General features: G+C 41.2%; 2 protein-coding genes across 3 annotated transcripts; both read right to left on the bottom strand.

The window, feature by feature from the left end:
* Window positions 1-19,683, bottom strand: LOC112232346. 2 transcript variants are annotated; one of them, XM_042330477.1, is made up of 7 exons: window positions 15,801-19,682; window positions 15,256-15,386; window positions 14,877-15,062; window positions 9,990-10,154; window positions 2,894-3,005; window positions 2,530-2,657; window positions 1-1,391 (listed from the first exon to the last, which is right to left on the bottom strand). In XM_042330477.1, exons 1-7 carry the CDS (start codon window positions 16,081-16,083, stop codon window positions 516-518), a joined length of 1,881 nt encoding a protein of 626 aa, XP_042186411.1. In that variant the 5' UTR covers window positions 16,084-19,682; the 3' UTR covers window positions 1-515. The 2 variants fall into 2 exon arrangements, with proteins under 2 accessions (XP_042186411.1, XP_042186412.1); XM_042330478.1 differs by having other exon boundaries at window positions 1,193-1,359; window positions 15,801-19,683.
* LOC121847809 (oocyte zinc finger protein XlCOF20-like) lies at window positions 1,628-2,523 on the bottom strand. Its single transcript, XM_042330582.1, has one exon. It carries the CDS (start codon window positions 2,290-2,292, stop codon window positions 1,780-1,782), a length of 513 nt encoding a protein of 170 aa, XP_042186516.1. The 5' UTR covers window positions 2,293-2,523; the 3' UTR covers window positions 1,628-1,779.
* Window positions 19,684-27,276: the final 7,593 nt, after the last annotated feature.

Raw genomic sequence — 27,276 nt, 5'->3', positions numbered from 1 at the left:
CTTGTTCCCAGTAAATGTATTGTTCCTTACAATCAATGTACTCCTTCAAATTAAAGCTGTATATTTGTCTTTTTAAGGAAAAGGACAACAAGCCTATTTGACAAACAATGAATCGCCTAAACACATGTATATACAGGTACATTAAAACAGGATTGTTGTGGAACTCAAAATGTTAATTGTACCGATATTAGTCTATGCACATCAGATAAATAGTAACATTAACTGTAAAATAAGAAACCAAAGTATGCGATTCTTTAACTCTCATTTTGACATTGTTTTCAACTTGCCTATATACTACAACAGCATAATAGAATTCCTGAAATTCAGTTAAGGCTTTTGGTTTTGGTCTGCCACCCCAATATTTTCAGTGGCCCCATCTGGCCACCCCTATGAAAAATGCCTGGCGTCGCCACTGAACTGGGGGACTTACCCCAAGACACTTCACAAGATAGCGATAATATGTCAGCTAAAGAATAGTTCCCAGATATCCTCTGTGTACATCTAAAACCACACTGCTACGATTTCTCCCCATTGTGGACACTCCTATGTCTGGTAAGGTTAGTCAGGAAGGAGAAGCTCTTGTAACATAGTTTGCACTTGAAGGGCTTCTCCTTGGTGTGAACGGTCTGATGCATCTTCACATAATTCGCCTGAGCGAAGCGCTTCCCACATGTGGGGCAGGCGTACGGCTTGTCGGCATCCGTCCTAATACTCAGCCTCCCACATTGTGACCCAATGACACCAGAGGAGGTAGAAGCAGGAGCCACCACCCTCATGTGGTTAGTCTTTGAGCTCCCTCCTTGACCTCTAGCCATTGTTTGGGTGTTGTTGGGATTGTGTGTTGTGTTGGTAGGGTAACGATGAGGTAGCTGAGGAAGACTAGACCCAGGTCCAGGCCTTTTATGAACCCAGTCACTAGGCATTAGACGAGACCCTGAAAGAGAAGACAGATGTCCTGTTAGATTCCCATCAGGGGAGTCTCCCACCACTCTCTCTGAAGGCTGAAGCCCAGGGTGACCTGCTCTGTTCATCATGGATACTGCAGTGTTTGTATCATAGGAACAGGAGGGTCCATCTCTATCAGCCCCAGGCCCTGCTTCATCCCTGCACTGAGATTGTGAAGAGAAGGGTCTGGGCTGCAGACTGGATCCCTGACTGGAGCCTCGGTCTCTCTGATGACAACCAGGACTGAGATTGTTCAGTCCACCTGTCCACTGGTTGTGTTCTGTGTGGTGGTGGATTCTCTGTCGCGGATCCGACTCAGGAAGGAAGAGTGGCGGCTCCTGATCCATGATCCTGATCCGGGGCCAGGGTTTGTGACCAGCCACCTCAGAGGTCCAGTCTCTCCCACCTGCAACACTGGATATCAACAAGTCCTCATTGACTGCAGACTGTAAAAACAAATAGAAGAGAAATCATAATGGTTTATATAACAAACTTTTTGCTGTACACACAGAAACATGACAAGATATTCTAAAATATTAACTACCGTCAATGGGGGTATAGGGATATAACCGGGTTGGGTTGGGGGATACTTTGGAAAAGGTTCAACATTACATGAAAACACTTTTCAATAATTAAGCATTTTTATAGACATCTACTCTGCCTCATCATACTCATTCTTTCCTCAGTTCATCTCATCCAGTTCCCTACTATATCCTAAACCAACAGAATTAACTACAAACTAACTAACTAGTACTAAGTTACATGTCACTATACATGGACTGTGTGCATTTTCTGCTGGTGTATCCTGAGGTAGCTCCTCTCTGAGAACCTCTTCTAGCTGTGTGTAAAGGCGAACGGCCTCTCTCCCGTGTGGACCATCAGGTGCATCTTCAACTGGTGAGAAAACCTCTTCTCACATTGGGGGAAGCTGAAAGGTTTCTCCCCTGTGTGGACCCTCTGGTGCCTCTTCATGTGGTACGAGTCAGAAAAATGGGCCCAGCACAGGTGGCAGCCCAACAATTTCTCCCCCGTATGCATCCTCTGGTGGATCTCCACCTGTTTGGGGAAACTGAAGGCTTTCCCACAGAACGAACATGGGAAGCGCTTCTCTTTGCCACCGGATCTACTGATACCATTACTTCTACTGTCATTTGTGAATGGGCTTATGTTGCCATTTAGTGTTGCGGCATTGGAATTGTCTGAGGTCTGGTTTAACATTAGGAGATCGTGAGGAGGATGAAGGCCAGGGAGTGTATGTGTTGTCGCAGGGTCCATGTTCCAGTTGATAGATCCTATAGAAGGCAGGCTGAAGGCAGCACCTGTTAGGGGGTTAACCTGAGGCGCCATCAGTCTGTCTGAATCAAAACTATAGGATCAGGACGGAGCATTGCTAGCCGAGTCTGTGGCTGTTCTCATATAGACACCTCCCCGTCCCCGCAGACCAAATCTACGCCTCACCCTATTCTCAGCCAGTCTGTTGTCATGGAGACTTAGTTCGGTTGCTGTTTTGTGTTCAACTGTCTGTTTCTGGTTCACAGTTTTGTTCCCCAGCCCAGAGTTAAGGACGCTGTCCAATCCACTGACCTCCACTATGTCGCTTCTGGTCCTGGCCTGTTCAGTGATGTTGTCCCCTGGGCCCTTTGCTGCACCAGTCAGAGTCTGGGAATCCAAGATGGCCACCCAGTCTCCTCTGTTTGCCTCCAGCCAACCATCTGCAGGAAGAGGTTACAAAATAGACTTTACAAACATGGCAAAGAACTCATAGACCAATGGAGTTTGAGTCAATTACCGGGTCAAGTTCATACATTATAATGTGCGCTTTAGTATGTAAACATAAGTTGTATTGATTTCATTTTATCAATGAAGAAAATCAAGAATGAATAATATGCATTACTATTCCATTTGAAGATCTATTACTGTATCTAGGCTATAGGTATTTCTTCCTTACCTTGCTCCCCCATCTTTAGTCCACTCCTCAGGTCAATGCTCTCTGGTCCGTCCTTCATTGTCTCTTCTTTGACCAGCAGCAGATCAGGCTTCCCATCCTCCATGTCTACTGACTGTAAGAGACACAGAGTGAGAGGATGTTGGATCAAGAAATCTGATATGAGCACCCTGCTATGGAGCATATTCTGATGGGTCGCTATAAGTACTATGCAAACATGTTAGGTAATTTGATACTATGAGAGCTTTATCCGGGTGGACTGAGCTCTGCCAACACTGCTCACCCAGTTCCCGCTCCAGCCATTGCATCCAGCAACTTGAAGGAGATCTGTCGAACGCTCAGTCTACTCTGCTCTTACGTGAATGGCCAAGGACCTGGCAATGCCTCAGCTTACTCAGCAAATAGCTGCAGATTATCCTATGCCTGTTAACCCTTAAGTGGATGAGCTTTATACCGCCTCTAAATATCGTAGGGGGTAATGCACCTAAATGTGCGTAGTATGATAAAAAAAATATGGGCACAATTGTCATTTGGATACATAACTAGTGTCCTGACATTCTGGTTCTCTCGGAAACAAGGTTAAATGGTTCTGTCTCTGAAAAAGACATTGAAGCCTGCATTCAAAATGGAATAAATAGATGTTTTATCTCACCCATATACACACACACACAATAACTCATAATGACAAAGTGAAAACATGTTTTTAGATATTTTTGTAAATTTATTGATAATGAAATACAGAAATATCTATTTTACATAAGTATTCACACCCGAATGTTGCACACCCGAATATTTTGCACCATCGAGTACAGCTCTGAATCTTTCTGGTTAAGTCTCTAAGACCTTTCCACACCTGAAATGTGCAACATTTGCCCATTATTCTTTCCAAAATTCTACAAGCTCTGTCAAATTGGTTGTTGTACATTGCTAGACAATCAATTTCAGGTCTTGCCATATATTTTCAAGTAGATTATCCACTCAGGAACATTCACTGTCTTCTTGTTAAGCAACTACAGTGTGTTATGTTCTTATTTTTCAGAGTAAATAAACTCACGGACATTAGAGAAGCTTTAACCAAGTTTAATTCTTCCCAAAGGTTCTGTACAGCTGTAACCAGACAGCAAAACATTTCTCACATCACAGTTATATACCTCATACTTAAAACACTCCAATTCTCCAATCCTTCCAGTTTATGGCTCCACAGGAAGCTAATAAAAACGGTAACAGGATAACAAACCTTTATTACTCCTTTAAAAGAATCTGTCCTCACCTCCTGACCTCAACCCCTCCATCTAATCTACAGATGTCTATTGTTTTTTCTTCAGAGAACCATTAACTTCTGACATAACCCAGTCTCTTTCATTTCCTATCATTAATTTCCTATCTCAATGATCAAAGTTTAGCCGATTCCAACAAGTGTATATTTGGCCTTGTGTTTCAGGCTATTGTCCTGCTGACAGGTGAATTCATCGCCCAGTGTCTGGTGGAAAGCAGACTGAACCAGATTTTCTTCTAGGATTTTGCCTGTGCTTAGCTTCATTCTGTTTTTATTTTATCCTGAAAAAATCCCCAGCCTTTGCTGATTACAGGCATAACCATAACATGATGCAGCCACCACTATGCTTGAAAATATGGAGAGTGGTACTCAGTAATGTGTTGTATTTGCCCCAAACAAAACGTGAATTGCTTTGCCACATTTTTGGAAAATTTATTCTGTACAGGACTCCTTCTTTGCCCCTCTCCCCCAGTTTTTTCCTATCACATCCATTAAATTCTGTAACTGTTTTAAAGTCACCACTGGCCTCATGGTGAAATCCCTGAGCGGTTTCCTTCCTCTCCGGCAACTGAGTTAGGAAGGACGCCTTTACCTTTAGTGACTGGGTGCATTGAAACACCATCCAAAGTGTAATGAATAACTTCACCATGCTCAAAGGGATATTCAATAACTGTTTTTGTTTTTACCCATCTACCTATAGGTGCCCAGCTTTCCGAGGCATAGTAAAACCTTCCTGGTCTTTGTGTTTGAAATTCACTGCATGACTGAGGGACCTTACAGATAATTGTATGTGTGAGGTACAGAGATGAGGTAGTCATTCAAATTCATTTTGTAAACAATTTTTTAATTTTATTATTCCATTAACATTATGGGGTATTGTGTGAAGGCCAGTGACAAAAAAATAAATAAATTCAGGCTGTAACACAACAAAATATGGAAAAAGTCAAGGGGTGTGAATACTTTCTGAAGGCACTGTACGTAAAATATAATTTCATGGCGTCCCATTTTTAAAATATATTTCTGTTCCCAAGAAATTTGAGCTCCTGGATGTAAATGTGTCCATAAACCAGAATACACATTTATTTGTTGCTGTGATTTACCCCTTGCTGCCATGGAGGATGCTATTGGTGCTTTTTCTGAGTGTTTATCCTTTTTCCCCGGCCTCAGATCAATTAACCTGTCTGGGAACGGGGTTCCGACAGCCAATGAAATTGCAGGGCGCCAAATACAAATCTCATAAATCAAATTTCTCAAACATACAAGTATTAGGCACCATTTTAAAGATACATTCTCGTTAATCCAGCCACAGTGTCTTATTTCAAAAATGCTTTAAAGTGAAAGCTCTACAAACGATTATGTTAGGTCACCACCAAGTCAAAGAAAAACACAGCCATTTTTCCAGTCAAAGAGAGGAGTCACAAAAAGCAGAAATAGATATAAAAATTAATCACTAACCTTTGATGATCTTCATCAGATGACACTCATAGGACTTCATGTTACACAATACATGTATGTTTTGTTCGATAAAGTGCATATTTTTTGCCAAAAATCGAATTTTACATTGGCATGTATATGTTCAGTAGTTCCAAAACATGCAGTGATTTTGCAGAGAGCCACATCAATTTACAGAAATACTCAATATAAATGTTGATGAAAATACAAGTGTTATACATGGACCTTTAGATAAACTTCTCCTTAATGCAACCGCTGTGTCAGATTTCAAATAAACTTTACGGAAAAAGCATACCATGCAATAATCTGAGTACGGAGCTCAGAGTCCAAACCAGCCAAAATAAATATCCGCCATGTTGCGCAGTCAACATTAGTCAGAAATAGCATTATAAATATTCATTTACCTTTGATGATCTTCATCAGAATGCACTCCCAGGAATCCCGGTTCCACAATAAATGTTTGATTTGTTCGATAAAGTTAATAATTTATGTCCATATACCTCCTTTTGTTAGGGCGTTTGGTAAACAAATCAAAACGCGCATGCAACTTCCAGCGGAAAGGTCGGACGAAAATTCCAAAAAGTTAGATTACTGGTCGTAGAAACATATCGAACGATGTATAGAATCAATCTTTAGGATGTTTTTATAATAAATGTTCAATAATGTTCCAACCGGAGAATTCCATTGTCTGTAGAAAAGCAATGGAACGAGAGCTAACTCTCTCGTGACCGTGCGTCATGAGCCTGTGACACGCTGTCAGACCACTGACTCAAAGAGCCCTTATTCCCCCCTCCTTTATAATAGAAGCCTCAAACAAGTTTCTAAAGACGGTTGACATCTAGTGGAAGCCTTAGGAAGTGCAATTTGACCCCATAGACACTGTGTATTCGATAGGCCAAGCTTTGAAAAACTACAAACCTCAGATTTCCCACATCCTGGTTGGATTATTCTCAGGTTTTCGCCTGCCATATGAGTTCTGTTATACTCACAGACATTATTCAAACAGTTTTAGAAACTTTAGAGTGTTTTCTATCCACATCTACTAATAATATGCATATATTAGCATCTGGGACTGAGTAGGAGGCAGTTTACTCTGGGCACGCTTTTCATCCAAAAGTGAAAATGCTGCCCCCTTTCCCATGAAGTTAAAGAGTACTGAGTCTACGGAAAGTATTCAGACCCCTTGACTTTTTCCACATTTTGTTACTTTAAAGCCTTATTTTAAAATATATATATTTTTAATCCTCAGCAATCTACACACAATATCCCATAATGACAAAGCAAAAACAGGGCTTTAGAAATCTTTGCAAATTTATTAAAATAAAAAAAACAGAAATACCTTATTTACATAAGTATTCAGACTCTGAAATGTAGCTCGGTAAATGCACTGAAGTGTAGAAATTCCTCTTCTTCCCTGCCTAAGCGAGTTCTGTCTAACTCTGGCATCTTAACTGAGAAGAGTGGGATAAGTGATGCTTTTAATCATCATTTTACCTCGGCAGGCTTTTTATTTGAGTTAAACTGTGGTTTAATTTTGACTGGACAGTCAATCGACTGCTCATCCCTCTGCCAGACTCTAGCTGACTCGACGGTTAACCAGTCAACTTCTAGTGAGTCTTTGTTTAAATTTCACCAATTTACTACCTGCTATGTGCTAGATGACTTGCTTATAGGGACATTTCATCATCTCGAGCAACACCATCAACATGAGCAAAAGCATGTGAACACCTGCTCGTCGAACATCGCATTCCAAAATCATAGGCATTAATATGGAGTTGGTCCCCCCCTTTGCCGCTATAACAGCCTCCACTCTTCTGGGAAGGATTTCCACTAGATGTTAGAGCATTGCTCTGGGGACATTCTTCCATTCAGCCACAAGAACATTTGCGACGTTGGGCAATTAGGCCTGATTCGCAGTCGGCATTCCAATTCATCCCAAAGGTGTTCGATGGGGTTGAGATCAGGGCTCTGTGCAGGCCAGTCAAGTTCTTCCACACCGATCTCAACAAACCTTTTCTGTATGAACCTTACTTTGTGTACGGGGGCAGTGTCATGCTGAAACATGGAAGGGCCTTCCCCAAACTGTTGCTACATAGTTGGAAGAACAGAATTGGCGAATGTCATTGTAAGCTGTAGCATTAAGATTTCACTTCACTGGAACTAAAAGGCCTAGCCCCAACCATGAAAAACAGCCCCAGACTATTATTCCTCTTCCGTCAGACTTTACAGTTGGCACTATGCATTGGAGCAGGTAGCGTTCACCTGGCATCGACAAAACCCAGATTCGTCCGTCAGACTGCCAGATGGTGAAGCGTGATTAATCACACCAGGGAACGCGTTTCCACTGCTCCAGAGTGCAATGAAGGCAAGCTTTACGCCAACGCTTGGCATTGCGCATGGTGATCTTAGGCTTGTGTGCGGCTGCTTGGCCATGGAAACCCATTTCATGAAGCTCCCAACGAACAGCTATTGTGATGACGTTGCTTCCAGAGGTAGTTTGGACGTCGGTAGTTCAACCGAGGACTGACGATTTTTACGTGTTACGCACTTCAGCACTCGGCAGTCTGTTCTGTGAGCTTTTGCGGTCTACCACTTCTAGTCTGAGTACTGAATACTGACAAATAATCTAAAACGACGTTGGAGGCGGTCGAGAAATTAACATTAAATTCTCTGGCAACAGCTCTGATGGACATTCATGCAGTCAGCATGCCAATTGTACACTCCCTCAAAACATGAGACATCTGAGGCATTGTGTGTGTGACAAAACTGCACATTTTAGAGTGGCCTTTTATTGTCCCCAACACAAGTTGTACCTGTGTAATGATCATGCTGTTTAATCAGCTTATTGATATGCCACACCTGTCAGGTGGATAGATTATCTTGGCAATGGAGAAATTCTCACTAACACGGATGTAAACAAGTTTGTGCACAACATTTGAGTGAATTTCTGGGAACTTTTAGCTCATGAAAAATGGGACCAACACTTTACATGTTGCTTTTATATTATTGTTCAGTATAACTGGTTTAAAAATGACTTGACAGATTGAATTCTATGTGTATCTGCAGGTGGTGTTAAACCCAGTTTTCTGGAAAAAAACAAAGGTATCTCACAGGGGTCAATTCTGGGCCCTAGACAATTTTACTGTTTACATTAACAATATTGTTGCAGGTTACAAAAAATTGTAACCTGCACTTGCATGCCGATGATACTGTTGTGTATGCTGTTTGCCCCCACGATTGACCAGGCTTTATCTGAACTATAGTCGGTCTTCATCGTACTACCGAAAAACTTTATTGACCTGAAATTAGTATTGAAAACTAAGCATATGTTGTTCTCTAGAGCGCATAAAAATAACTCACAGCAAATGTACTTTGGACAGTGTCCATATTGATCGTGTCCCTGCCTACAAAAGTCTGGGCATCTTTATAGCTGAAAAGCTGGTATTTAAAAAGAACATGGATGAGTTATTTAAGAAGCTGAGAATAAAAATAGGCTTCTAAAGAAATAGGTAATGCCTCTCGCTAAATAGTAGACAGCAAATTATTCAGTCTATGGCGACATCATCTATATGAACGCAGCTGCCACTTCATTAAAGCTGTTAGATGCTGTTATCATAGTGCTTTATTACGGGCGACAGATTTAGTACTCATCAACGCAATCGCTATCAGAAGGTTGGTTGGCCCTTTTTGATGTCACGTAGGTTGATACATTGCTATATTTTCATTTATAAAGCCTTTTTACAAATACTCCCACTGTACCTAACATTATTGCTAAACTTTAGACTTATGAGTTACCACACCCGGTGTCAGGGTTGGCAAACTCAGGGAATTCCTTTGGTATCTACTAAGTTAGGTTCTTGCACCTTCTTTGTGGAACAATCTTCCAAATGTTGTTACATTTGATGTTTTGGTGCCTCTAATGCAATTCAGAAGGCTAATTGAGGACCTTATTACTGATTAATGTGTTTGTTTTTTATGACTGTTTTTCATTCTGGTTTCATTTTGGATTTATGTTTTGTGTATTTTCTTAAATGTTTGTAATTCAGGGCTCATCTGTAAAAGAGACCTTGGTCTCAGTATGACTCCCTGATGAAATACATTTTAAATAAAAAACATGTTAGTTATTTTGATTACTTGACACTCTAATGGTTTGATCATTAAAAGGCATGGTCCCACAGTTTAGACAAAATTAAATCCACAAAGCATCTCAGAGTAAGAGTGCTGACGATTAGGTCCACACCTGTCTATATAGTCTTATTCATTATGATCTAAAAGGCTAAACTGACCCTAGATCAGCACTCCTACTCGGAGAAGCTTTGTGGATATGGGCCCTGACCTAATACCATACAGACAGTAGTTCAGTGGGCTCACCTCAGTGAGACTGTGTGTGGTCCTGTGCTGCTCAGCTGGTTCCTCTGTGGGTTCAGGAGGAGGTGGAGTCTGGTTGTCCTCCATGACAATGGTCCCCTCAGGGTTCCTCAGACCCTCCTCACACCCCTCCTCCTTCAGCAGCAGCACCTCTGGACCCTCCTCTTCCTGGAAGAGAGGTGATACTGATTAAATAGACATACACTTCATCAGATACATAATGTAAACACGCACACACAGATACAGTGGCTTGTGAAAGTATTCACCCCCTTGGCATTTTTACTATTTTGTTGCCTTACAACCTGTAATTAAAATAGATTTTTGTGGGTTTGTATCATTTGATTTACACAACATACCAACCACTTTGAAGATGCAAAATATTTTTTATTGTAAAACAAGGAATAATACAAAAAAAAAAGAACTATTCACCCCCCCAAAGACAGTACTTTGTAGAGACACCTTTTGCAGCAATTAAAGCTGCAAGTCTCTTGGGCTATGTCTCTATAAGCTTGGCACATCTAGCCACTGGGATTTTGCCCATTCTTCAAGGCAAAACTGCTCCAGCTCCTTCAAGTTGGATGGGTTCCGCTGGTGTACAGCAATCTTTAAGTCATACCACAGATTCTCAATTGGATTGAGGTCTGGGCTTTGATTAGGCCATTCCAAGACATTTAAATTTTCCCCTTAAATCACTCAAGTGTTGCTTTAGCAGTATGCTTCGGGTCATTGTCCTGCTGGAAGGTGAACCTCCGTCCCAGTCTCAAATCTCTGGAAGAGAAACAGGTTTCCCTCAAGAATTTCCCTGTGTCCATCATTCCTTCAATTCGGACCAGTTTCCCAGTCCTTGCCAATTAAAAACATCCCCACAGCATGATGCTGCCACCACCATGCATCACTGTTGGGATGGTATTCTCTGGGTGATGAGAGGTGTTGGGTTTGCGCCAGACATAGCGTTTTCCTTGATGGCCAAAAAGCACTCAACACACCGAGTACCTTCTTCCATATGTTTGGAGAGTCTCCCACATGCCTTTTGGTGAACACCAAACGTGTTTGCTTATTTTTTTCTTGAAGCAATGGCTTTTTCTGGCCACACTTCCGTAAAGCCTAGCTCTGTGGAGTGTGCAGCTTAAAGTGGTCCTATGGACAGATACTCTAATCTCTGCTGTGGTGCTTTGCAGCGCCTTCAAGGTTATCTTTGGTCTCTTTGTTGCCTCTGATTAATGCACTCATTGCCTGCTCCGTGAATTTTGGTGGGCGGCCCTCTCTTGGCAGGTTTGTTGTGGTGCCATATTCTTTCTAGTTTTTAATAATGGATTTAATGGTGGTATGTTCAATGTTTCGGATATTTTTTTATAACCCAACCCTGATCTGTACTTCTCCACAACTTTGTCCCTGACCTGTTTGGAGAGCTCCTTGGTCTTTATGGTGTCGCTTGCTTGGTGGTGCCACTTGCTTCGTGGTGTTGCAGACTCTGGGGCCTTACAGAACAGGTGTATATATGAGATCTGAGATCATGTGACAGATTGCACACAGGTGGACTTTATTTAACTACTTATGTGACTTCTGAAGGTAAATGGTTGCACCAGATCATATTTAGGGGCTTCATAGCAAAGGGGGTGAATACATATGCACCACCACCTTTCTGTTGTTTACATTGTATAATTTTTTAAAACTAGTTATTTTTTTCATTTCACTTCACCAATTTGGACTATTTTGTGTATGACCATTACATAAAATCCATATAAAAATCCATTTAAATTACAGGTTGTAATGCAGCAAAATATGAAAAATGCCAAGGCGGATGAATACAAGGCACTGTAAACCAGGGCGAGCGCCAGAACGAATCCGTTGGACAGGCATTTGATTTTTTCATAAGGGAGCACGTTTTTTTTGGGACGTCCTATGTGGATATATGTAAATAATAATAATAATAACAATAATAATTCAAGTGTTCAATAAATTGTATTTGTGGAGTTGCTTAGTTACAACTATGAAACAGAAAGCATTTTTATTTGATTTTTTATTTTACCTTTATTTAACCAGAACAAATTCTTATTTTCAATGACAGCCTACAGTGGGTTAACTGCCTGTTCAGGGGCAGAATGACAGATTTGTACCTTGTCAGCTCAGGGGTTTGAACTTGCAACCTTCCGGTCACTAGTCCAACGCTCTAACCACTAGGCTACCCTGCCGCCCCATAACCAGAAAGCATAGGTGTTGGAACCTGGTATATTTATAATAAAATAAAAGTAAATACACCAACAGCCAAGATGCACGATCAAATGATGAAAATAGCCTAAATGTCAAGTGAAAATCATCAAAATAGCAATAATGGCATAATGAACATAATTGTTGATATGACAGTCAAAGTAAATTATCAGTTGGCGCATGTACACATAGCCTAAACAATGGACGCTGTGGATTGCGTTGCTAAATTTGTTTCTTGCTTTAGATGTAGGGCCTGCTCTTTGATAATGGCCTGTAGAATTGTCACTGGCTTGTTCTATTCCGAATGATGCCATCCGCTTTCCTGTCTCACCATTTCGTTTGGTGGTGCCGCTGGCACCTGCTCAGTGCGCACAATTATGTATTATTTTGTGCTTAGGACTCAGAGGAGTAGGTTCAGGTTGATGCTCAGAATCAGAAGAACACTCATCAGAGATGTGATCATGATTCATTCTTCCCCAAAATCGGAGTAGTTTTTATTCAGATTTTGTAGCAACGCTAACGAGTGCATCCATTCATCTTGGCCTTCTTGCCATTGTAAATTACACACGCTCTCACTGTGTACTCCAAGTGGGCCAGAATAGACTGAAAGAGTACATACCAGTTTTTTATTAGAATAGATTAATAAAATAGAATGGCCCGCCCTGTCCTTCATCAACAATTGTTGATTACATAATTATGCATTGTTTGCTTCCCCTTGCTCATCAACCCATCATACTTTAGCCTACTTCATTTATTTAATATGTTATTATGTGTGTGAATTTAGTTTCGGTATAGTTTAGTTTCAGCTTCGAGACAATTATCGGCATGATTATCAACTGGGCATGGCATCTTCAACTATCGGAGAAGGCCCTATTGTGGGGAGAAGGGGCAACTTGGAAAACCAAAATGACATGCCCTCCTAAAATGTTCTAACACCAGTTCTGTTTGTGATATTAAGATTCTGAAAGTATGTATTATAGACTTATTTAGGAAAAGTCAAGGACGGAGGGGGGCATGATGTTAAAAAATAGCAGAGAAGCCTAATACATTTAAAAAAAAAATTATGAGCAGTCCATATGATTGCTTTAGAGCTTCTATTGTGAGTTTTATAGTAATGACATGTAGTTTAACTGTAAAAAATGTATTAGTCTACCTTTTAATGTGGCATGAACACAACACGTCATGTTTTCATCTGATTGTAAAACAATCCCCCCCATTAAAATAAATAAATACAAATAGTATTTTCCTACTTGCACAGATATTGCTGATAACTACTTTATTGAGGTAAACTATGATGCTATGATGAGTTGCTCTGGATAAGAGCATCTGCTAAATGACTAAATTTTAAATGTAATGTCTTCACAAAACAATCATCAGGAACCTGAATTTTCTCCATAAATGTTCTCCTAAAAATGGTCTTGGATAAGAAATTAAGTAGTTGAATGGAGGTAATGAAACAGGCATTTCTGAACACCATACAGCCTACACAGTACAAACACAATATGTAACAGACTTTTTAGGCTTATATATGCGTTGTATATCACACAATATCTGGATGCAATATTCTACCCAGTAATATTCAACACTGAAATCTGTTAGTCTCATTATTCCGAATGCATCTGTGGATCTTTTCTGCTGACAAGAATGAAAATCAGAAGCTATCGAGTGAAATGGTTTTTCTGCAGGTGTATCTTGAGGTAGCTCCTTTCTGAGAACCTCTTCCCGCAGTGCAAACAGGCAAACGGCCTCTCTTCCGTGTGGACCTTCAGGTGCATCTTCAGGTTGCCAGCCTGGGCAAAGCACATATGACACCGGGGGCAGCTGAAGGGTTTCTCCCCTGTGTGGACTCTCTGGTGCCTCTTCAGGTTTCCAGCATCAGCAAAGCGCATGTGACACTGGGTACAGCTGAAAGGTTTTATCCCTGTGTGGACCCTCTGGTGGATCTCCACCTTCTGGGGGCAGCTGAAGTCTTTGTTACAGAACACACAGAGGAACCGTTTCTCTTTGCTATTGCCGGATGTTGGTGTCTGTCCCTGAACCTTGGCCCTTTGGTCTTCTGAGTTCAATACCTGATCGAAAAGGACACAGCCATGTGAATTGGAAGGCCCCATCGACGTGGACACAGGTTCACGATATCTGAGCATGTGCAAATGGGAGTGGGTCGCGACATTTGGATTTGTCTCCAAGCTTTCCCTGTAATCTAAGAAATATCTGCCTTGTGAGTGTCCTTCATTTAAGTGAGTCTCATCGACATTCCATGTCAGAGGCCCGTCGCCCTCCACTTTCACGTCATCTACCACTAGATCCTCCCCTTTCTTATCTAGGCACCCTTCAGAGTGTATACTACTACTGTACTGGTTCCAGTCCCCTCTAGACAGATCAGTCTGTGTCTCTAAACCCAAGGGCATGTTGCCAGGGTCCATCTCTGTAGTGGAAGAACAAGACAGATCATTGCCAGTCTCTAACACAACCTGAGTCCCGATGGGAATGAACCATCCTCGGGCTCGTAATACCATAGAGCAAATACTCTGAGCCGGGAGCAGGAGCACACCCCAGTGGTCTCAACTCCAGTCTCTCTGGGTCTGATCTGTGGTCAGGTCCTGTGTGTAAGAGCCTGTGTGTCACAATTAAATTCTCGCTTTCTGTCTCTGACTTGAGGACGGTGTTCAGCGTTCCACTGACCTCCATGATGCTGCATCGGTTCTTAGGCTGGGGCGGGGAAGCGAGGTCCTCCGTGGCTAAAGGGGGCACCACTCCAGCCACTACGCCAGTCTGGATGTCTCTGCTGTGTCGTGGGTCATCTCCTTCAGTCCTCTCCTGCTTGACGAGAGACGATTCTCCAGGACCTGCAGCCTCTGCATCTGCAGACTGACACAAGAAGATCGGAAGTTATTGTCGGTACATGAGTTGAATTGGATAACAATGTTGTAGGGAAGTCTCACAAGCTCCCCTGTGGCAGATAAATAAGGATATACAAATGAATAGCTGAGGGGAGCCTTTCTGAAATAAACTAGTCACATTTGATGTACTGTCATTTTTTATGTTACACTATGACCCCAACCTCTATTACGATAACATGCTGGGTTGAGGTTCCACAACCCTCATCTATAGATATGGGTTGGTCATCTCTCCACGCGTTGTGCCCCGCTGGCTTCACAAAGCCCCTGTGGCCTCCAGTAAGATGTCCTTCACCTGAGAGTGATTGTGGGAAAAGAGGTGGTTAAGTTATGTACTGTCAATGCTCAACGGTATATTGTACACTATTGTCACTGTCTACAATTGGCAAGGATGTAAGGTAACACTTATTCATAACTTTTTGATATACAATTTATTGATTGATTATATTCCATGTATCCCCCCCAAAATATTAAGTATAACAATAGGAAATTCAAGAATTTGGTTATAATATGATAGTGTCTTTGTGCAAGAAGAATTGGTTCTTAATTGATGTGCCAGGTAAAATAAGATAGCTATCTTGCAAAAACTTTTTTATTCTAAGTAATCAGGGGAAGTTGCATACTATCCAAAAACTGACCAAGACTCAATTCTGGGTAACACATCTGAACACATGAGGGAAACGGGGCGACAGGCCCCTGCAAAATGTACCTCTTGCCATTCCTCTGTATCGGTCGAGGATCTTGACACTACTGGGACGACTGGCGAGGACGCGCTCTCGAATTGTCCTCTCTGCGCGCTCCCGTGACACCTTTAGTTCCAATAGCTGTAGCTTCCTCCGCAATCCCCTGTTTTCTTTCTGGCTTTGAGAAATTTCCAAACGGAACACTGCATAGTCGTCGTCTACGATTTTACAGATCTCTGCCACTGCTGCATTCGCTAGCACCTCCATGATGGAGGCTATTTGAGTGTGAAAAACCATACAGTTAGCCATTGTTTGCTAACTTTTGCAGCTAGCTAGCATTACCTAGATAACATATATCAAGTCCTATCTCCAACGCGAAATAAAGACTACATGAGGTAAGTATGTGATGATGTGCAGTTAAATGGATCATATTTTAAGGTTCCATTGCGTTAATAAACGTCCAAATAACAACAATAAAAACGTTAGCTTGGAAATGGTTCTAAGTCACCTGTTCACTTCCGTTTACACAGAAGAGAAAGGATCTTATTTGTTGGCGTCATAGCTTAAAGGGTGTGGTTAAATGAAAAAGGAATGCGTGCTGTCCTTTGAATTACGGTACTCTTTATTACATTACACATAAAATCTCCTCTGATCAGTATCTTTCAAGCTCAAAGCAGACTTGCTTACAAATAACAGTGTGTTAGAATAGAATATAAAATAATAAATAACTTTATTCCAAAGACTCAGTAAGGTAAATATTCAACTGTCCTAGCATAGGTTTACTTCTTCCTGTGAGTTTCCGGCAGGCAGAATTGACACTGTCTTGCTGTCTTTTACAGGTCGGAGTATGAATGGCACATTATGCCACAGAAAAGATGGTGGAAAATAAATCGCACCACTATCTAACCCTACACATACACACTTACCTCATAAACCAATACTTCAGCCCTACCAGATCCTACTCCAGGCCAACAGCTGCTGCCACTACCACATCTATTTCATGGGATTTACGCGCCATCAGTGCAGACAATTAATAACCATAGCAATAAGAGCAATAAATCCTACCTCACTAAAACTCATCCTGGATTGCTCTCTTCAGGCCTACTCACTGGGGGCTCCCAGTCAAATCACTTACCCTTGGACTATCCTCTACTCTCTTCACTGCCTCAGCATAGGAAACTTTCTGCCCCACTCAAACCCGTCTCTCTCACAGAGCACCTCGTATCCCCAGCTGTATGGGTGCCCTACCCCATTCATAGACATTAACTACCGCCTATTAATGATAGAATTTATGTTAACTCTAAACGTCAACACGTATCGCTTGCGGTATGGTTTTGGAAACATAAGGAATGCAAAGTTTCATATCAGCAAAAATAATACAAGGTTAAAACAGGCCTTTATAGGGTTAGGATTAGTGTTCCCACACGTCAATGGCTGCATTCCAAACACTTCAAATACACACGCTCTCCCCTCAGCCCTCAAATTAAGTGGACACGAGTTGACACTTGCAGGGAAAGGGGCAAGGGAAGAACTAATTCATTTTAAATGGGCCCCTCTTGCCCGGAAATTTGTCACTCATTCATCCCACCTTTGTGTTTTCAGTCATCATGGTAACTGTTGTGTGTGCCTTATATGCGCTAAAGTCAATTATGATTGAATTTCATATCTTGGCTAGAAGACAATGCATCCGTAGACATCGAATGTTAGCCATCCTAATACGTTATATCAGGTAAATCGAAAATTACAATGTATGTGATTTCAGGGAAAGTTATGTGCGGAAGTAAATGTTTCCAAAAGCTAACCAAACAAAACATAATTACTGATATGATAGGTATTTGAGCCCTTAAGTGCATTAGTAGGACAATTTCAAACTTAGTTGCATTCTTTTTTACTTACACTTGTGTAATATTCATATGTGTAAACATACTGAATTGTAATTGGATGCAGTTTACCACCATATCATACTGTGCTATGATTGGTTAAGACCACCCAAATGGTCATGGTCAGTTTGATCATGGTTGGCGATACGTGAACATGCCAGTTATAGCTAGCTAATAAAGAGCTACGTTAAGAAATATCCTGTAGTACTGCATTTTATTATTTTGTACAAAGTGTGCAAAACAAGACAACTTGCATGTTGACTTCTCCATATTAATGTTGGTTTTAAGTTTTGGCAGACTTTTCTTAGTGGGTGTACAATCATCGCAAATTGAATTATGGGGCGTTTCAGGCCCGGAGTGAACATAGTTGTACACTCGCAAACTATCAAAAACGAGGGCTGAGGGGCTTACGTTGCCAACTTCCCTTGCTTGACTAATCATTTGGACCAACGGCAAAGATGGCCGCGGGGATTCCCCCAGGAGCATAAGGCGAGGGTAAGTCTTTTATGAGTTTGAAACGCAGCACATATCTCCATGTTACAGCACATGTTTACAGAAGACAGAAGGACCTCCTGTGCTAATTAGCTATCTAACATGCTTTGAACCCCTGTGTGTAACGGAAGGAGGCTGCCAGAAACTTGTAACTGAATAATACTGTTTTTTGCAACTCTAAGAAAGCCAGTTAAAACAGTAAGTGTATAATTTGCGAAACTATTTTGATGTGGTATTAAAGTAAAGGGCTTTGTTTCTAGAACCGCATCGCAATTGAGAATCGATTTAGACTTTTTAAGTGTACATCTTGGGCGCCCCCATAGTTGACACACAGTGCTTTCTCAATCCTAGTCACTAAATTATGTAGACAACGAGTGTTGAATAAAATTATATTTTAACTTACTCTGCCGGTTGTCCACAGGAAAGTATTATTAAACCAACTTCAAAACGCGGGTCTATGTGTGTGGTCTAATCAATATGTTTTTCTCATGACCGTAGGCACACACACGCAAACCATGCATACTAACCAAAGTCGTGCAGGTGTTTACATGTTTTTGCAAATGTGATAGAAATGTCTACTTCAGTACCACTCTAACAAGTCAGGTAAATAATACTTTCCTGTGAATATTTTGTCTCGAAGGACCACGGAAAATTGAAAGAGTAAGTTCAAATATAATTTTATTCAACATTTCAGCTTGTATAGGACCATTTCCATTTCCACTGTCTTGTTCCAGTGTATTTAAAAAAATTCTGGTCCCCAGGCATTCTCTATCCCAACTTTAAACTCCCTCTGACTATGCCATCCTGCACATATCTCACATTGTGGGATCACACTGCTGCAACATGTCCGAAACCTAGGCCAGGTTCAGAACCTAGGCCCTCACAAAATAACAAATATTACCTTACCAGGGAGAAACTCTGTGTCAAAGCTCAACAAGACAGATTATTCTCAGTCTTGCCATTGCCACCAGGTCTATGTCTCACCAAACTGGGCGTCAAACACCAGGAATATTTTTTATTTATTTGATCAACCTCTACACTCAATGCTACCCCATTGATCATTCTTTTGAATGGTGCCCTGCTCTGGAGAGCAAAGCACAAAAAGGGTCGATCCCAGAGGGGTATGATGCGGAAAATGTCGCTGACGGATAGGGCTGCTGTGCTTCTAGCTTTTAGAAAACTTTGCAGTATTTAGTTTGTGTTATTTCTTACATTATTAGCCCAGGAAATGTTTTGTTATTACATACTGCCGGGAAGAACTTTTGGAAATCAGAGCGGCGGTAACTCACCAGCATTATCAGAATTATGACCAGGAATATGACTTTCCCGAATCGGATCCTTTGTTTGTACACCCCAAGGCGATTGAACTGATTCCAGAGGCTGATCCATAACACCGCCAGGCAGAAAAGAGGTGCTCGGAGTGGACTTCTGGTCCGACTCAGGAGGCGCATACACCACCCACCACTTCCGAGTATGTTACTCGCTAATGTTCAGTCTCTGGATAATAAAGTTGACGAGCTCAAGGCAAGGATTTCCTTCCAGAGAGACATCAGGGATTACCTCCCAAGACAATTCTCTTCGGTTATATTCACAGCCGTGTATATTCCTGCTCAGGGGCAGAACGACAGATTTGTACCTTGTCAGCTTGGGGATTTGAACTTTACTCTCTCGGTTACTAGTCCAACACTCTAACCACTAGGCTAAGCTGCCGCCCCGGACAAGCTAAACACCCCGCCCGCTACCAAGGACTGTGGGCTCTCCTTCGTGGCCAACGTGAGTAAGACATTTAAGCGTGTTAACCCTCGCAAGGCTGCCGGCCCAGACAGCATCCCTAGCCGCGTCCTCAGAGCATGCACAGACCAGCTGGCTGCAGTGTTTACGGACATATTCAATGTCTCCCCATCTCAGTTTGTTGTCCCCAAATGTCCACCATTGTTCCTGTACCCAAGAAAGCAAAGGTAACTGAACTAAATGACTATCGCCCCTTGGCACTCACTTCTATCATCATAAAGTGCTTTGGGAAACAAGTCAAGGATCATATCACCTCCACCTTACCAGACACCCTAGATCCACTTCAATTTGCTTACCGCCCCAATAGATCCACAGATGATGCAATCGCCTTCACACTGCACACTGCCCCATTTCATCTGGGCAAAAGGAATACCTATGTAAGAATGTTGTTCATTGACTATAGCTCAGCATTCAACACCATAGTACCCTCCAAGCTCATCATTAAGCTCAAGGCCCTGGGTCTGAACCCCACCCTGTGCAACTGGGTCCTGGACTCCCTACCGGGCCACCCACCAGGTGGTGAAGGTAGGAAACAACACCTCCACTTCGCTGATACTCAACACTGGGGCCCCACAAGGATGCGTGCTCAGCCCCCTCCTGTACTCCCTGTTCACCCATGATTGCGTGACCACGCACGCCTCCAACTCAATCAAGTTTGCAGACGACACAACAGAAGTAGGCCTGATTACCAACAATGCCGAAACAGCCTACATATGGAGGAGGTGAGGGCCCTGGGAGTGTGGTGCCAGGAAAATCACCTCTCACTCAACGTCAATAAAACAAAGAAGCCGATTGTGAACTTCAGGAAACAGGGGAGAGAGCACCCCCCTCAGCGGAGAGAGCACATAGACAGTGTGGTGAAGAAGGCGCAACAGCGCCTCTTCAACCTCAAGAGGCTGAGGAAAGTTGACTTGGCACTTAAAACCCTCACAAACCTTTACAGATGCACAATTGAGAGCATCCTGTCGGGCTGTATCACCGCCTGGTACGGAAACCCGCCTGGTACGCCCACAACCGCAGTGTTCTCCAGAGGTTGGTGCGGTCTGCACAAAGCATCCCCGGTGGCAAACTACTTGCCCTCCAGGACACCTACAGCACCCAATGTCACAGGAAGGCCAAAAAGATCATCAAGGACAACAAACACCTCAACCACTGCCTGTTCACCCCACTACCATCCCAGAAGGCGAGGTCAGTACAGCTGCATCAAAGCTGGGACCGAGAGACTGAAAAACAGCTTCTATCTCAAGGCCTTTAGACAGTTAAATAGCCATCACTAGCACAGAGAGGCTGCTGCCCTATATACATAGATTTGAAATCACTGACCACTTTAATAATGGAACACAAGTTACTTTAATAATGTTTGCATATTTTGCATTACTGTATATACTGTATTATATCACATTCTACTATATCTTAGTCTGTCGCTCTGACTTTGCTTGTCCAAATATTTATATATTCTTTTTATTCACTTTTGTATTTTTTTGAATATCCAATATACTTGCAGTGAAGCCGCTCAACAACTACACCACACCAGTCATCCAACAGACTCCCATTCAGAGCGACACACAGAAGCGTCCAGGGTCAACGCCCTGCTCAAGGGCATGTCGACAGATCTGCCTCAAGGCCAAAAAAACGGCGACTCGAACCCTCCAAGATCCCCCCCACAGTTGCCCATAGCTGTCCCTCAACCGCCCGAGACCCCTCCAGGGAAGAAAAGAAGGAAAAGGAAAAAAAGTAAATAATAAGAATTCCATTCCCCAACCTATATATATGCATCAACAACCAAGAAAATGAACTCATGAGAAAAAAAAGACAAAAGAGAACAGAAAACAACAATGCAAAAAAATAAAAGAACATCAAGGACAACTAAAATCATAACAGCAAGGCCAACTGTATACAGTTGGCCTTGCTGTTATGATTTTAGTTGTCCTTGATGTTCTTTTATTTTTTATTTTGTTTGTCCTTTACTTGTGTGTAAATAGTGTGTGTGTATTTGAATAAGAGTGTGGATGTGTACAAATACCTGCACGGCATCAGCCTCAGGCAAACCGGCATTAGCTGTAAAAACACTGCCGGCTGTCATTCAAGCTTAGTTTTTAAACTTCATCTTTGACCATCATTCTATCTCCTGCCCAGCAACTCCACTCCCACTTGTCCCCAATTCCACATCCCAACCCTCAACTTACCTCAGCCCATCCCACCTTTCTCTGCTGGCCACACTCTTCGGATTTCTACGCAACATACAGTGGGGAGAACAAGTTTTTGATACACTGCCGATTTTGCAGGTTTTCCTACTTACAAAGCATGTAGAGGTCTGTAATTTTTATCATAGGTACACTTCAACTGTGAGAGACGGAATCTAAAACAAAAATCCAGAAAATCACATTGTATGATTTTTAAGTAATTAATTAGCATTTTATTGCATGACATAAGTATTTGATACATCAGAAAAGCATAACTTAATATTTGGTACAGAAACCTTTGTTTGAAATTACAGAGATCATACATTTCCTGTAGTTCTTGACCAGGTTTGCACACAACTGCAGCAGGGATTTTGGCCCACTCCTCCATACAGACCTTCTCCAGATCCTCCAGGTTTACAGACCTCTACATGCTTTGTAAGTAGGAAAACCTGCAAAATCGGCAGTGTATCAAATACTTGTTCTCCCCACTGTAAATCTTTCAACTATGCTGTGATGTTTAATGTCCAATTTCAATCTATCTAATCAAATATAATCCACAGATTGTGAGTTGAAGATAAATATTTTTACTAGGAGTATTAATAATTGACTGACCCGGTCTCTCCAGACCTCCTAACAGTACTATTTCTAGGGTAAATTTTGATCAATGCTGTGCATTTTTAGCCATTCCTGAACCTGAGACCAGAAACAGGCTACTTGAGTGGCAATGCAAAAATGAATGGTCTATTGATTCTGTATCATCACAACAAAATCTGCAGAGCTTCAATGATTTTAGGACCATGCCCCAGGACTACCTGACATGATGACTCCTTGCTGTCCCCAGTCCACCTGACCGTGCTGCTCCAGTTTCAACTGTTCTGCCTTATTATTATTCGACCATGCTGGTCATTTATGAACATTTGAACATCTTGGCCATGTTCTGTTATAATCTCCACCCGGCACAGCCAGTAGAGGACTGGCCACCCCACATAGCCTGGTTCCTCTCTAGGTTTCTTCCTAGGTTTTGGCCTTTCTAGGGAGTTTTTCCTAGCCACCGTGCTTCTACACCTGCATTGCTTGCTGTTTGGGGTTTTAGGCTGGGTTTCTGTACAGCACTTTGAGATATCAGCTGATGTACGAAGGGCTATATAAATAAATTTGATTTGATTTTATGCCCCAAATATTCAACATTTTTGTTGATGGCAAGAATTCTATATAATAATTTTAGCTGAAAAGCACGAAGTCTTGAATCTTGCGTTGTTTTATATATCAACTCATAAACCCTGTACCATGGGACTATTTTGCAATCTGTATGGCACAGTTGTCAACATACTGGTTCTCAAATTAAACTGGTATACTTTTGATCCTTTATATTGGGCAGACAGACCAGTTCCCTACCTCCTCCCGCTGCCACCTGCCTCCTCCATTTTTGGGGTAATGCTGTAATCAATTGGTTGTACTCTTGGATTGAGCAGACCTTCCCATACAATTCTGATAACTCCATGAAAGACAACTCTACCATTCCAATTTACAATATCATTTAAGAATAAAATACAATTTTCAAACATCTTTCCCATAAATACAGGTATTTTATCAACCAGCACATTTTAGTTAAGCCATAATATTTGTTTTATCTTTTCAGGGGATGAAATTGTAGCTTTCTCTGCAATGCTTGTTTGAAAAAGAGATACTTTGAATGTCAATCGGCAAAGGCCATTTTTAAACAATGAATGAGCTTTTCTTAGTAATCTACTTGTGAACCACTTAGGGTTCAAGTACAACTTTTGAATAAGTGAAGCTTTTAGAGAGAGGTTTAGTGCTTTTATATTTAATAATCTCAACCCACCCAATTCATATTCATTATATAGATAGGTACGCTTTATTTTGTCTGGTTTAGCATCCCAGATAGAGCAAAATATGTTTTGCTTATATGATTTGAAAAACAAATCACCAGGAGTAGGCAGCGCCATAAGTAAGTGAGTAAACTGAGATGACTAAGGAGTTAAATCAGGGCAATTTTTCCATGGTTGCAGGATCTTGTCTATTTTTACAAGTTTTCTATTGAAATTCATTGTGGAGAGCTTATTTATATCTTTTGTGATATGAATACCAAGTATGTCTACTTCGACGTGTGGGCTAAAGTCATGACTATGATTACATTTCCATTATTAGCAGCATCTAGGCTGTCCACTTTGAAGAGCTGAGACAGAATGGTTATATAAGGAATGGAACATATATGACCAGGGCCCGCTACCATTATCACCTATACAGCTATCAGATGTGGGCGTTAACAAGCAATAACTCAGATGGAAAGATAATGGTTGAGAAAGGTCAAGGGAAGCTATTTTCATATAGAGGGAGGTGATTATATACGTTGTGCAAAGATGAAATACTATAAAGGCAGGGCTCTGTGATATGAGAATTGAGCTTTTTCCATGGAATTGCTCGGCTTTGTTACTTTCTAATAAAGTCTAACTGAATCTACAAGTTCCTGTATCTGTGCAGATATTTGACTCAATATATTTCCACTACAAACATCAGCCCATTTTATAGGTGAACTGCAGGGTAATGTAAAAGTTGTATTTTTTAAATATCCAAAAAGTAATATTGTTCACTTATCTTAATTAAGTTTTAGTCCAGAGAGTCCAGAAAAGTTATCTAGATCTTCAATGAGACATTGCAGGGATCTAGCTTGTGGACTTAATATAAAACTTCAGTCATCGGCATACATGTTTTTAAGCCTTGGATTTCTGATCCTCTGATGTTGTTATTGTGTCTGATTACCTCTTTGGGCTGAGATCCCGCTAACAGGATCGATAGGACTACAGCCAAGTGAAAGTGCAGGGCGCCAAATTCAAAACAACAGAAATCCCGTAATTAAAATTCCTCAAACATACAAGTATTTTACACCATTTTAAAGATACACTTCTTGTTAATCCCACCACAGTGCCAGATTTCAAAAAGGCTTTACAGTGAAAGCAAACCAAACGATTATGTTAGGTCAGAGCCAAGTCACAGAAAAACACAGCCATTTTTCCAGCCAAAGAGAGGAGTCACAAAAACAGAAATAGAGAGATTAATCACTAACCTTTGATGATCTTCATCAGATGACACTCATAGGACTTCATGTTACACAATACATGTATGTTTTGTTCGATAAAGTTTATATTTTAAAAAATCTCAGTATACATTGGCGCGTTACGTTCAGTAGTTCCAAAACATCCGGTCATTTTGCTGAGTCACAAATTTACAGAAATACTCATAATAAACATTGATAAAAGATACAACTATCATGCACGGAATTATAGATACACTTCTCCTTAATGCAACCGCTGTGTCAGATTTCAAAAAAGCTTTACCGAAAAAGCAGACCATGCTATAATCTGAGTACAGCGCTCAGAGACCAAAACAACCCAAACAGATATCCGCCATGTTGTGTAGTCAACAGAAGTCAGAAATATCATTATAAATATTCATTTACCTTTGATGATCTTCATCAGAATGCACTCCCAGGAATCCCAGTTCCACGATAAATGTTTGTTTTGTTCGATAATGTCCATAATTTCTGTCAAAATACCTCCTTTTTGTTTGTTTAGCACAGTAATCCAAATTCATGACGCGCGATCACTAGGAGCAGACGAAAGTCAAAAAGTTCCGTTACAGTCCGTAGAAACATGTCAAACGACATATAGAATCAATCTTTAGGATGTTTTTAACATAAATCTTCAATAATGTTCCAACATGAGAATTCCTTTGTCTTCAGAAATGCAATGGAACTCAAGTGAAAGCGCGTGGCCAGCTCGTGGCTCTCTGCCAGACCTCTGACTAATTCCCCTCTCATTCGCCCCCACTTCACAGTAGAAGCATCAAACAAGGTTCTAAAGACTGTTGACATCTAGTGGAAGCCTTAGGATGTGCAATTTGACTCCATAGACACTGTGCATTCAATAGGGAATGAGTTGAAAAACTAAAAACCTCAGATTTCCCACTTCCTGGTTGGATTTCTTTCTCAGGTTTTTGCCTGCCATATGAGTTCTGTTATACTCACAGACATCGTTTAAACAGTTTTAGAAATCGTTTTCTATCCAAATCTACCTAATAATATGCATATATTAGCAACTGGGCCTGAGTAGCAGACAGTTTACTCTGGGCACCTTATTCATCCAAGCTACTCAATACTGCCCCCAGCCATAACAAGTTAATAGCTAGCATTTTGATGGCCATAACGAATAGATACGGTGACAGCGGACACTCTTGTTTAACTCCTTATTTTTGTAATAGATTACATTAGATCGTTCTTGAATAAGTCCCTCTGGATCTTTTTGTTTTTTCTCTTAACTTATTTTGTATCTCTGTAGTATTGTTTTTATTGCTATCTACCTGTACTATTAGTTCATGTATTTCCCTTGTTAGTCCTTGTTAGAAACTGCCTTTTTATTATTGATGAATATTGAATGACCTCTGAAGGTACATTTAAAGGTATACCAAACAATAAGGGGATTTGCTGAACCTATATTATACTGGAAAAATTCAGTTATAAATTATTTTGTCTTAGTTAAAAATAAGTTGTCCTCCAGTAAACAATATCCCCATCCACGTGGAAATTCTATAAGAGTTATGCGAAGGCCTATTAGATGATGATCCGATCGCATTCTGTCTCCTGTTAAAACTTTTTTAACCTTTGATGCAAGAGTGAAAGAGACAAGAAAGTAGTCTAGACGACTAGCTTGATTAAGTCTCCTCCATGTATATCTCACTAGGTCGGGATTTTTTAGTCTCCAAATATCCACCATTTCTAATGTGTCCATAATATTTGTAATTTCTTTAAGGGCACGGTGATGATAGTTTGTAGAGTGATTTCCTTTACGGTCCATTGAGGTACCTAACACTGTGTTATAGGCTCGCACCATAATGATTTGATCATTTGTTGCCTGTAAATTCAATAAATTGGTATAAATATTTTCGAAGAAGTATGGATCATCCTGGCTTGGACTATATAGATTAACCTCTTGGGGCTGGGGGACGCTTGCGTTCAACTTGGGCAAAAAAACAGGGAAAATGCAGCGTGGCAATTTTTTTTTAATGATGTAAAAATTTAGCTTTCATTAAATCACACATGTAAGAGACTCAATTAAAGCTACACTCGTTGTGAATCCAGC

Source organism: Oncorhynchus tshawytscha, linkage group LG11 (assembly GCF_018296145.1).
Source record: "Oncorhynchus tshawytscha isolate Ot180627B linkage group LG11, Otsh_v2.0, whole genome shotgun sequence".
Lineage (NCBI taxonomy): Eukaryota > Metazoa > Chordata > Actinopteri > Salmoniformes > Salmonidae > Oncorhynchus > Oncorhynchus tshawytscha.
The sequence above is the reverse complement of the archived record's forward strand: the minus strand, read 5'-3'. Positions and strand labels throughout refer to the sequence as shown.